Source organism: Lycorma delicatula, chromosome 5 (assembly GCF_047948215.1).
Source record: "Lycorma delicatula isolate Av1 chromosome 5, ASM4794821v1, whole genome shotgun sequence".
Classification (NCBI taxonomy): domain Eukaryota; kingdom Metazoa; phylum Arthropoda; class Insecta; order Hemiptera; family Fulgoridae; genus Lycorma; species Lycorma delicatula.
Window position 1 is genome coordinate 135031114 of NC_134459.1, and position 13437 is coordinate 135044550.

Sequence of the window (13437 nt, forward strand, 5' to 3'; positions counted from 1 at the left end):
TTAGGTAGTGCTTCAGAAGATGAGATGAATGACAATTTTTGTATCGTGTGAAAATGTCATGATGCCAGACCGGGATTCGAACCCGGGACCTTCGGATGAAAGACCGAGAGGCTATCACTCACGCCACGAAGGCCGGCATCTTTTACTTAAAAAAAAAATAAATACCAAGAATTTCTACAAAAAAATCATATTTACCATCTCATCGGTCAGTACATTATTACTATATATTTCAGTGGAATGTTTGCATCATGAAATTAACTTGTTACTTACACAAGCGCGCACACACACACACACACACACACACACACATATATATATATATATATATATATATATATATATATATATATATATATATATATATATATATATATATATATATGTATGTATGTTTTGACTGGAAAATATACCAGTACCTTACACAAACTTAGATTACCTAATTTATTAAGGTTACCTTACACAGATGTTAGTAAATGATACAGGTGCAGATTCTTACATAAATAAATTAATGAATTATTTCCGTTTGAATCAATTTATTTATTTTTTCTAGGATAAAGGAAAACTTAAACCGAGTTTGACCAATTGTAATGCATAAACCTCCAAAGCAGTGATTGAAATATTAGTAATGTCTTAAATTAGCAATTGTCGACGACCCACCTCTAGTAGACGAAAAATAATTTGTAAAAATTACTTGCTCTGAATCCACTTTACCTACTTCACAAATCAATAAAAATTAAATCTCTTTAAATGTAAATTAACTTTCATCAATTATTTTATAAAAATCAACCATGATTTATCTTTCGATAGATTAATATTTGAATTCCCCTTTTTATGGAAATAACTTTATATATTGTCTTTGAAACATAATAATAATAGTTTTATTAATAAATAAATAATTAAACCCACCCGGTTGGTCTAATAGTAAACTCGTCGTTGTAAATCAACTGATTTAGAAGTCGAGAGTTCTCGACTTCTAAATAAAATAATGGCTTTTATTCCGATTTGAAAACTAAATAGTGTATACCGGTGTTCTTTGATGGTTGGATTTCAATTAAACGCACATCTCAGGAATTTGTTCGACTGCTCGTTTACCGGTACATTTACATACATCTTGATGAGTCGCTAATGACTTTAATTGTCAATACGAGTATAAAAAAAAAAATAATAAAAAAAAAATTAAGAAAATCTTTAATAACTTAAGTTAACAATTATAAAAAACTTGATTCCATATAAAAATGTTGAACTATAATAATTAATTAAATGGATACTTTTTTGTATTACAGACACAAGTTGTATTCCGGAATGACAGCACTAATGGTCGTGTATTGACAATACAAGGAATCCGGCGAGAAGATGCAGGAGAATATGTTTGTGTAGCATCGAATAAAGAAGGTGCTGCTAGAAGTCGTGCTTTATTTCTTTCTATTCAATGTAAGTACGATGTTTATTAAGTTTAAAATTTAGTCCTTTCTTTGAAAGTAAATTAATGACCTATTTTCAGAATGTACTTAAGAGAAATGTTAAAACTATTTTATTAGTTTTAGACATTATAGTTTCTGTAGTCGACATAATTCATTTACTTTGAAGTTTAAAATTTATTTTGTTGAACTCTGGTGAATATTAATAATATTTAAAACTATTTTATTCTAATTATGTCAACTTCTCACTATTTCAGTAAGTTTATATAAATAAATTAATTGTAAAATAGTAATTACACATCAATTTATTACCGAAATAGTTATTTTATAGACAGATTTTTAAAATCAGATATTTAAGTCAGAAAGAAAAAAAAACACAGGATGAAAGGAAATAAGGAATCTTATAAGTACGTTTCAGAATGAAAGTGAAGTTCTTAAAAGAGAGCTGCTACAGCTGGGTAAGCGATTTCAATGGGATGAAAAAGTTGTAGTGTAATAAATCCTTGACATAACTGACAGGTTTTTCTCTGTTGAAAATGTCTGATGAGGTTTCTTTTGTAATGCTGGAACCAATCATAAAAGAGAAAAACACTTAAGTCAGCTACAACTTAAAAAGCAGAAGGTATTGTAAAGAAAGGAATTAATAAGCTTTCACAATCTCTAATTGACTATTTTCAAACGGTGCTTTTGTTATTATAAGGGTTACATTTATGTGGTAATTATAATTCTGGTTTAGTGTTCGCATAGATAATAATGATAAATTATATTTACACAGTTTTCTGGAATAATCTATTTTGTGGAATAAATGTGAACTGTGTGTATTCATGGGAGTTTATAACTGTGTTGTGTTAGTATATACGCACGCGCTTGCGAGTGTGTTGAGAGAAATGAGTAAATTAAGCCTATTATGATTAATATTGTAAGAGATTATATTAGACAGGAGAACTGAATGTAATTATTTCAAATTTACCTGAGGTGGTGTTCACTGCTGTGCCATCAGGTTTATTTCCCACATTACAAAATATAAATAACTTAAAGCTCAGTTTAAAAAAAAAATAAATTAATGATAATTATCATTATAATTACAACTATAATTATTATAAACAACTGTATTAAATTCTACTGTCAGATTTTAATTTTCTTACGGTTTATTTTGAATATTGTAATTACACTAATCTGTTGAAAGTGTAAAAAAATAATTTAAAAGAAGAATAACAAAATTAAATATTTTATATTTGATTTAACCCAATAATAAAGTAAAATAAACGATAAAAAAATTATTTATATAACGATATAAAAAGATACATTAAGAAAGTTTTAAAAGATAAAAAATTATATTAATTTTTATCATTAGTAAAAAAGTTTTAACAATTAACCAATTTTTAAAATATATACAATTTTAAAATAAAATACAAATTTTAAAATAAATTTATAGTTATTAGAATATGATTTTAATGATTTATAAAAATATTGGAACAAAATGTAAAGAAAAAACCTACTCGAAAATTGACCTTTAATTAACACAATACATTTTAAAAACTGTAGCAAAGAATACACAAACAGAAGGTTTTTGATTGAAAAACAAACTAATTCTTTTATTTTTTATCATTTTTAAACCACTCTCATATTTAAAAATTCCGATTGTTTCTTTATCAGATTTATATACATGAATACTTATTCTGTCTTTTACCATAATGACATTTCCTGATGGAAATGTTTATAATTTGGTTCCAAGATTCTACGTGACTCAAAATTCTTTATCCTTTACAAAGGGTTAGATTTGTTCCTTTAGAAATCATATACCTGTTCTAGGTTAGGTTTATAAAATAATCTTAATGCACTTGATCAACAGAAAATCATTGCTCTGTAATATGTTGCTGCCGTGTAGGAAAAATAGATGATTTCCCAAGAGATTGTGGTGGCTATTGACACCCAAATCCAGGAAGGAAATCTTCTTGGTAGAGTTCATTTTCTGATACTTTGATTATGCACCGAGGGTAGATGCACAAATTTCTCATCCTATCCATCTGTTTTGTTTCATTGATCTTTTCGTTTCATTTTTTATTTCTTTAGTTTTAAGATTTACTCTGATTTGTTCGTGATGAAGATGATAGAGTCTGTGAAATCAGACCATTCTAGAAATAATTTTTGTAGTTACGTGAAGTGGCGTCCAGGCGATCGACCTAGGGAGTATTTTTCCTTTCTGGAGGCTGCAAAATAAGTGTGAAAGCTGAATTGATATTTAAGAAAACCCATATATGCTACATTTTTCTAAAATAAGATTTAAAAAATACGTTTAATGTTAATAATATTATATTAGAACTCTTACTAATATTAATTTTTAAAACAATTCTATTTATTGCATATCTTTCTTTATAATTTTTGTGTCAACTTCACATAATTTTTTAAATATCTTTCAAATTAGTACTACTTAACAAAAAAAAAATCGTTATTTGATACTAATAAATTTTGTATTAAAGGTTTTTTGCTTGAGTGCTACTTTGTTTTTTATTCTGACATAGTTCATTCATCGTTTATTATTTTATCACGTAAATAAAACAATTCTGCAATAAATTCTGCTTACTATGTTCTGCAGTAATATGTACCTACTCGATTTCTCTATTTGAATAAATTTTTTTTTTCATTTTTTGAGTTTTATTTAATTTTAAAATTCTATTCTTTTTTATAAGCAAATCCATGTCACTCTGCATTTTTTCTTGATGCAATTTACTTTTTTCCTTTACCTCCAAAGGAGATCATATTTGTAAGTAAAGCTTAATATTTCACGAATTTGATCTTCAAATTATTCTTTAATTTTATTCATCTACTTCTACGTATAAAATGAAAAGCATATCCTTTTTCATTTCTCTCTAGATCTTTGTTTTCTTTATCTTCTGCTTTATCAATTCTTATTTGTATGACATTCCTGAAAATATTCCATATAAGTTATATACACAAATGTTACCAGTAATTTTTGTGGATAAAGGATAATATAATAACGTAATTATAATATAAATATGAAGAAAAGAAGTTGTTTAAAATATCAAAAAATTTTCAGGGAATTATTTAATAAATTTATAGAAATATCGTATTCTGAATACTGAACTACACTTTAAAAAGCACATATTAATATAATTATAAATAGTAATACATTTACTGACTTAATACGAACTGAAATTTCTATTTTTTACCGATTATTCAAAGAAGAGATCGGTATTACTCGGAGATATATATAGTATATTCCTGCGTATAAAATATTGTGGCTCGATGATCTCCAAATCTAATTTAACAATTTCATTGAATGTTAGATATTTTTGTAGCAGTGTATTTGAAGTTGTGCTTGTGAACATTTGACGAAGATTGGTTGAGTCATTCTTTATGTTCTAATTTATGGTATAATTTAAGGTCGAAAAATATTTCAGGGTATATTAACTGCGTAGTGGTGTATTTTTCATACGCACTTTTGCAGTGAGTCACATTAGTGAGTGAGTTGAAACTTGATGCTTCTTATATAGAGTCTACTAGTTAATTAAATGTACTTAGTTCGTTACACTCTGAAAATTAGTGCGTTGAAAACGAAAAGTTGGTCTTCTTGCGCAAGAGTTTGTTTGTTAATGAACAGAATTAGGTAAAATATGTTAAGATAATATTATTTTTAATTGATTTGAATGTATACATTCGTAAATAAAATTTAAAGCTTTAAGTAAGGCAATAAACTCAATTTTAAAGAATTTATTAGAACTGTAAAGGTTGTTTTTAAGCTTTATTGAACATTTTTTAAACTGAAAAAAAAAATCTTTCTATTACATCAGAAAGAGATCTTTTAAGTAGCAGTAGAAGACGGGACTTTTTCTTATGCTAAACAGGAAACTGTCAACAGTATGTATAGTATACATTGACATTTTTTTCATTTGTATACATTGCGTACAAATGACGAAAGAATTAATTCCAATATTATATATAAATATTTAATTAAATAGGTATATTTTACAAATATACACATTTAATATAAATCTATTTAACACTTTCATTTTCATTTTTTATTAACCTCCTGATTAGTTTACAATATTGCTCGTTCAGTTTTCTTTCAACCTTTATTTTAACTTTGAACAGATTGTTCTAATTTTGAAATATTTTGTTGTCTGTTTCATAAACTTAAGTTCTGATTTGCGACAGTAATTTATTCCCCTCTATTGTACGTACTTTCAATGATGTGTTATGTTTTAATATTTGCTGTTCTTGCAAGCTATGTCGCTTTGTTTAAAGTATTTCTTGTTCTTTCATTTATTATTTCGTTCCTATATCATTTTTTTCAATTGTTTAAAAAATACTTTTTAATTTCTAACTACATCTGCCCGTCTTAACAACAAGAACATCCAACAATACTTGATTTAAAAGGATTTACCTTTCTCCACATTTCAAATGCTTTGTTTTAAGATTTTAATATTTTTCCTTTTCCTTTTTTTTGTAGATAATTCTGATCTGTAATTACCACTTATGTATTTAATTCGTCTTTCAGTTTTTTCGTTTTCTTCTAAAACTAAGTCTGTTCCTTTTATATCCATCCTGATTATGAAATTTTGCCATTATTAATCTAGAAAACTTTCCCCACCAAGTTCAACTTACCCATCAATAATTATCATAGTAAATATTTTCAAGCAATTAGTATTAAACCTATAACTATGTTTGAAGAGTTATAGCCCTTTTTTTTACTACTTATTAAAGTAGGCTACTTAGTTTTGATAGAAATGTACATTTATTTAAGATTACTTAAATAGATTACATAAGTTGAAGTAGGATGGATAAATAAATAAAAAGAAACAAACAATTTAAAAAAAATAGAATTTATTTTTTACCGTTAACTAAATTCTTCTACTGAATGAATGACGTGTATAAAAAATTAATAATTGCGATAAGTATTAATCTATTACTTAAACATATCTGTCCCAGTCTTTAATATTTCTGTAATTCATTTAAGATTTGCTTTCTTCGAGAATAATTATATTTATTATTGAGCCAGTCGCTATGGTAAGTTTATATTGAAGAAATCACTTTTAAGACTAAATATCACTTACATTTCATTTAGTGAGCTTAGCGTGCCGATATTCAGCTGAGTGAAGACGGAAATCGGGTAACTATTTCATCTTTAATTTCCCTAATAAGCCTGACATATGTATGTCATTCTTAAGAATAATGTTTTCAAGAATAACTGGTGTTTTATGTAATTTTGTCTATCAAGTTCAATTATATAAACAAATTAAAGCACAAAAAAATTTACGAATAATTTACAGTTAACTGTCCAAATTTTACGAGGAAATGTGTGAGCTTTTAACATCGATATCTCATTTTATATTAAATTCCGATTTTGTGAAAGATATTTAGATAGGTAAATGGCGTAAGATAAATAGGGTGGTGAAAGACTTTTAAATCGTTTGAAATTTTTTCATTCATTCGATTAGCTTAACTCTCCTCTCCTATATTTTTACTCCCAATATGTCCCTTACTTTCTTCATTCTGCGTAAATCATTTACCTTTTCGTTTATGCAGAAAATTTCAAATATCGTTTTGGTATCTGTAAAATTATTTTTTTTTTTACATTTGTATGGGTGTATGAAAAAGATTTGAGTGTCATATATGGAAAGGAAATGTATTTAAAACATGTGAAAAAAAAACAGGTAGCTGGTATAACAATAAAAGATGAAGAACGTATACTATTTATTCAATGGAGAAAATACAAATTGTATTACTTGTGTGTTTAACAGTATAATTATTCAGAATTATATTGTTATATCTGTAAAATATTTTGAGAGAATTATTTTCATTTAATTTAATCATATTAGGAAATATTTTCAATCTATAATTCAGTAATTATTACAAACCAAAATACCAAAATATTTTGGTGTAGAATTTTTCTAATAAATACTTTAATTTCCCATAGCAGTATTAATTTAGCTTTTACGAACACTGCATAATTATTGTAATTTTGTATATTTATATTTCACTTTGTGAGTGATTTATTATTAACATACAAAATTGCCTGAAAGATGTAATTAAAAAGTAATTTCATAATTTAAAACAAAATTCTTTGAAATTATCTTATGCTCTTTGTATGTAGTTATTTATATATATTATTTGATTAAAAATTTGTTTATATTACAATGCAACTATAAAAATGATTAAATCTTAATTTAACTACCAAAAAGATTTACATATAAAAAATAATATAAAGAAAAGTTTAACCATAATAAAATTAAATAAGAATTATATTTTTCTATTCATAAAATTTCGAGTTTTAAGATCAAATAAAAATTAATTAATAACAATTTATTCATGCATAAATTGAGCCGATTAAAAAAAGTTGAAGTGTAATGAATAATATAAATGTTTTCATTTTTAACTTTTGAGCGGTTTTTTAATAATATTTATCGTATTTTAAAGTTTTGAGTATTATTATTATTTAAAATACCGATAAATTTATATAAACCTTATCCATGTGGAAAAAATGATTGGAAAGAAAGGAACAATAAGAAATTTGGGTCTTGCAAAGGAACACTGAGAAAAGGTTAATTTTACCCTTTCGAATGCGGGAATATGCGAAATATTTTATCAAATTTTTTTAAATTAAAATATGAATAATGAATAAAATTAAATAAATTAATTTAATTTAGAAATAAATATGTAAATTGTTATTCACGGGGGTAGCTAAAATGTTTCATCGAATTTGAAATAATTATAAAAAAAACACCCGTAAAAAGAAATTTTTATATGTAAATCACATATCAGTTGTTTAGTAATTTAATTACTTACTTTAGTAAATGATAACCAACAACATTACCTAAAAAACTATTCTCTTAACCTGAGTTAAGAAATATAAAAAAATTCGGATGTCATTATGGAAAGGAAATGAATTTATAATGTGTGCGAAATCAGGTAGCTGGTATAACAGTAGAAAATAAGAACGGTAGACTATCTATTCAAGGGAAAAAATGAAAATTTTATAACTTGTTATTGAAATTATAGTTTTTGAAGGAGCCAAAAATGAATTAGAAGAAATTTTGATCAATGTGAATTTACTCGTATTTCTAGGAAAGATATTTAGTGTGTAATGTATAAAATCAAAAGGAAATACAATGAAATTTGAAAGAAAGTAGAATATTAATGAATGAATAATTAAAAAAAAATAAAAATGAAAAATAATATATTAGAATTCCAGGACTTCGTTGTTTTTTGGTAAAATTACATGGATGGGTGGAATAAGGTAAAGCTTAAAAAAAATTTCGACAAGAAATATGTGATACTCGTATCATACATAGTATCAAGATATACGAGCTATTCCTATCAAGTATGTTTTCTTGTGATAGATATAAATCTAAGAATTAGAACGTTAAAAAATTAAAAATATATTCTTAATAATCATCGAGATTAATAATTGCGGATTACGATGTATAGGATAAACATAAGGAAAAAAGAAATCCTTGAAATATGATGTTATAGGAGACAATTTAAAATGAGAACTGTTGATAAAATACGAAAAAAGATTTGTACGTCCAAAAAGTGAGGAGATAAATTTCAGGAAGAAACTATTATAAATCTATATTTTTTCTGCCCCCGGAGCTAGATCACAAGCAAGTATAAACTCAGCTTCGGGGGGTTTCATCACCACAAGCCAACTCGATAGTAACAAAGTCCCACCCAGGTAGCCGAAACATGGTCTTTATTTGTGTGTACGCGTCTAATGAGGGGACCCCAATGGAGACCTCTCACCGAAACTTCGGTCTTTACGCCCTGTCTTTAATGAGAAACCCCCAAAGAGATCCCCCACGTGGACTGCGGTCTTACATTCCCTACCCGAATGCGCTGCGAAAGGGTTCCCGGCCAATTATTGATGTTGAGATGCCGTAGCCTTCCACTCTTCCTGGATGGGGCAGTCCCCCACGATACCTAACAGCGCTAAGCAGACGCCACATCTTATGGCGTAGGTGAAGTCTTACATCCCGCCACCCGGGTGCGTTCCCGTGCAACCCGCAAAAAGGACTCCCGCCGGCAGTCCTTCTGCAGGTGACCGGCCTCGCCACAGGTAAAGCAGTGCCCACTATGGTCTGGCCCAATTCAGTAATCGCCTCTGGCCCGGCTTTCAGCAGCGGAAACAAAGGTCGTCAACTGAGCGCCTTATGACTCTGCAAGCCACCATTCAATATGGACACGTCTGTCGGCCAGTAATTTGTCCGCCAGGATGGTGGGACGGCCATTGTGATCACAATGCGTCTCACCATAAGCCGATCTCATGGACAGAACGTCTATCGACACTACTCCCCCGTAACCTTTCGAAGTTACGTCACGAACTTATCCTGAGTAGTGTAAACATCCGCGTCCTTGAATAGGATGTGAATAATCCTGCCACATCTAAATGTCAGGGCCATAGTGGTGTCCTCAACCTTCGCATAAATGTCCTTACTAGTTCGCTCAGCTGCACCACTATCGGCCCGCTAGGATATGAAGGTCCTCTCCCTGCCCTGTACGTGCGGAGAGGACCCCCGATGTTATTTAGAAACAGTACGTTAGACCAAAGTGCATTATACATACCAGTTTATAAAAAATGTTCAAAAATGAGCCCGCCATTTTAACAAAATTATTGAGACGCTTCTGTGCTGCTTTTGTTGCTCTATTAAGTTCTCTATTAAGGACTTAAGGCTGTCCTTAAGTTTTTCAGTCGCATCCGTAATGCGGACATTTAATTCCTCACGGGAATGTATTTTTATTTTGTGTACAATAATTTTCATCCATGTCCAGACAAAAAAATCTAAAGCTGTTAGATGAGGAGATCTTGCTGGTCAGGAATGTGGACCTCCACAACTGTTCCATTTCAATAATTTTGTTCAGAATTAAATTATCGACAGGTTTTGTTTAAAAGTCTTATGCATTTATTACATTAAACAAATTTATTGTACATCAAGCGTAAAAAAGACAGGTTTTTATTAACCCAATTTATTGGTTTGCATCACAATTTTTCGAAAAATACTCCAGATCCGGTTCTGTGACCTATTTTATTCGATTTTCCACGTAAAAATCTTTAAAAAATCACTAATTTTGTCCCTAAATTGACGTCCTAAAAGTTTCAGTACGGTCTTATTTCATTGAAGTAGCTGAAATCCGAGCGAAATTATTCACTAGCCTTAACTCGCAACAGAAGCATTTTAGGATATATGTTTTTATGAACTTTACCATTATTTTTACAACTAAAATTGGTTGTAAAAGTTCCGGGAGAATTTTGTGATACATTCTGTATAACTAAGAATTACCACGTACAATATTATATTTAATTTTTTTAATTTTATTATTTATAAAACTAAGCTAAATACAACTAAATATTTTTATAAATGTTATAATTTTATAAGTTATTTAATTTTTCAAACAACTACAGGCAATCCGCTCAAATACAGCAGCTAGCTAGCTAATGAGAGATGGAACGGAACGCAAAAGTGGCGGGAGTATCACAATTCTCCCTTCGAATCGCAGAGCCTGGACAGTGTCCCTTGCTGCTGTATGATTCTGTAATCGGGCGTGTTTCAAGGGTTTATTTTTAGTGTTGGATGTAAGTTTTAAGTTTTGTTATATTTATGGACAGATTTCTGATTAGCTAATGAGAGATGAATTTTTATAGCCTGTGTACAATGCCAAGCCTGAATGGGATTCGTACCCAGGACATACTGAATGAAAGACACATACTCTACCATTCCATTACGGACCTAGACAAGAATATAATTCATTAATCTAACTTCTGATTAAAAAAAAATCTTTATTTCTTTCTGCTACATAAAACCTATTAAGAACAGATATTCATTTTAATTAAACAAAATTTTCACAGTTTCACACTTTCACAGTTTCAAACTTCATTTTAGTATTAATAAATGATACATAACTGAAAAATATGCAATCAATTTTTTACTAAACGTATTTAACAAAAGAATCAGTCATATGGGAAAAAATTTGATGGATGTTAATTTATTATACATTTTCCCAAAAAATACTTTTATCTAGATTTAAATACTTCATGTCTAAATAGGTTATACTACATATACGAGAGTTGGATTATATTTTTTTCTTTTAACTACAAGTTTACATATATTTTCATATTTAGTATTTTTTTAATAAACAAATCTATACACATACATTTAAGTGAGAATGGTGTTATAAAAGTTATATCAATTTCCAGTTCAACGGACTAGAAAAGGTTTTCACAAATATTTCATATTTTTGTTTACAATAGATGTTTTTTAAAAATATTTTTAATGAAAGAAAGGAAAAGAAGATAATATTTTTGGATTAAAATGCTTTGTGGTTTATAAAACGGCTTTTTAATTTTTATATAATTTATTAAAATAATAAAACCTTTGTTATATGGTAAACTATTTTGTAAAATATATTTTATGTTTGTGTGCGGATACATAAATTTGAAAATACAATTAATTTTAGTTAATTTATTTAAGAAATAAAAAAAAACTATATAAAAAAAATCTTATATTATATAAAAAAATTGTTCATTTCTAAATTCGAATTAAATATATTAATTAGAATATTTTTTGAAATTATATTTTTATTTGCTACTTTATTGTAGAAAATTAATTAATTTGCTGAGATTTAAAACGCATTATATTAATATAGGTTTATTTTATTTAATACTTTTGAACATATAGAATAACATAAACAATTAATATTAAAAATTAATCATTAAAAAAATCAAGTGAATAAAAAGATAGCCAAACAATATTATCAATAATATATTTTTTTTTTGAAAATTATTACTTTTTAACAAATGATTTGAATTATATAATTTTTTTAAAACTCGTTTAAAAAAATAATTTATCAAACAAAAGTTTCTCTAATTAATTACAGTACATTCTTAAGATTTCTTAGATGTTTTCTGATAAAATAAAACTAATGAGCACACAAAAAATTAGATAAATTTAAAACTAAAAGAAATATAACAATTATTCAATTTTTTTTGTCAACACTTCTACAAATTAAAACTTAAATTAATAATAATTACTGAAGAAAATTGCGTTGTAGACCTGTTGCAACGATAAGGAAGAGTAATTGTAAAACTTTTCATTAGACTACTTAAGCGCTCTTTGAAATGATTTATTTTATGAAAGATTTTGCTACAGAATTACCTTGAGTAAACGGTACTGGGTGCAGAGAGATAAATTAGCTTGCTTTTGTTTTAATAAAGCTATATTTTTCATACTTGGAACTCTTGATACTACGTATTTAATGGATTGAAAAATATTTCGCGTAACTTAATTAAATAGCATTTTTAACATCTTGTACATAATTGATAAGATATAAGACCTATTCTGAAAGTTTGTATGTACTAAATTTAGGAATTATATCATTTTCCTACCTTCATTACTCAGTTATATTTTAAATACAACTCTGACTATTTTTAACAACAATTGTAGGTAAAAATTTTATTAAATTTAATAATAAATTGGTTCATTATTTCTTCTTTCATATATTTCCATAACAAAATAACTCAATCACTGAAGCAAAGAGAAAAATTAATTTAAATAAAATAATCCATTTTCTAAATAAATAAAAAGTGTTAATCACAGTGATTATACAAAAGTACTTAAGAAATTTTCTAAAAAGTTAAAGAGATAAAAAATCACAGTGACCGAAATTATAAATTTTACCAGCCAATACTGTTTCAATTCTAAGACAACTGAATCACTATGTTTCTTTTAAAATGTAAACAAAACATGTAACATGTATTTTTGTATGAAAATATATAATATAAATTCTTATGTATAAGACATACGAACCCGGTTGCTTAAAGATTAAACAGTATTAACAACCTAATTTTTTCAATAGTAGGTAGATAGTATGACAGCAGTGGTTAGGAAAGGACGTATCTATGCGTGTAGCACAAAAAAAAAACACAATCAAGCTTTACAAATAAAAAACATACACGCACGCTCGCGCACAAATATATTAAGGTAATGTATATATATATATATAT

General features: G+C 27.4%; 1 protein-coding gene across 1 annotated transcript in view; it reads left to right on the forward strand.

Moving 5' to 3' along the window:
* side (motor axon guidance molcule sidestep) overlaps positions 1–13437 on the forward strand; it is a 458315-nt gene that overhangs the window by 405183 nt on the left and 39695 nt on the right. The window contains exon 10 of the mRNA XM_075367132.1: positions 1284–1431. Within this exon, the coding sequence (XP_075223247.1) occupies positions 1284–1431 (148 nt within the window). The remainder of the gene's footprint in view (positions 1–1283; positions 1432–13437) is intronic.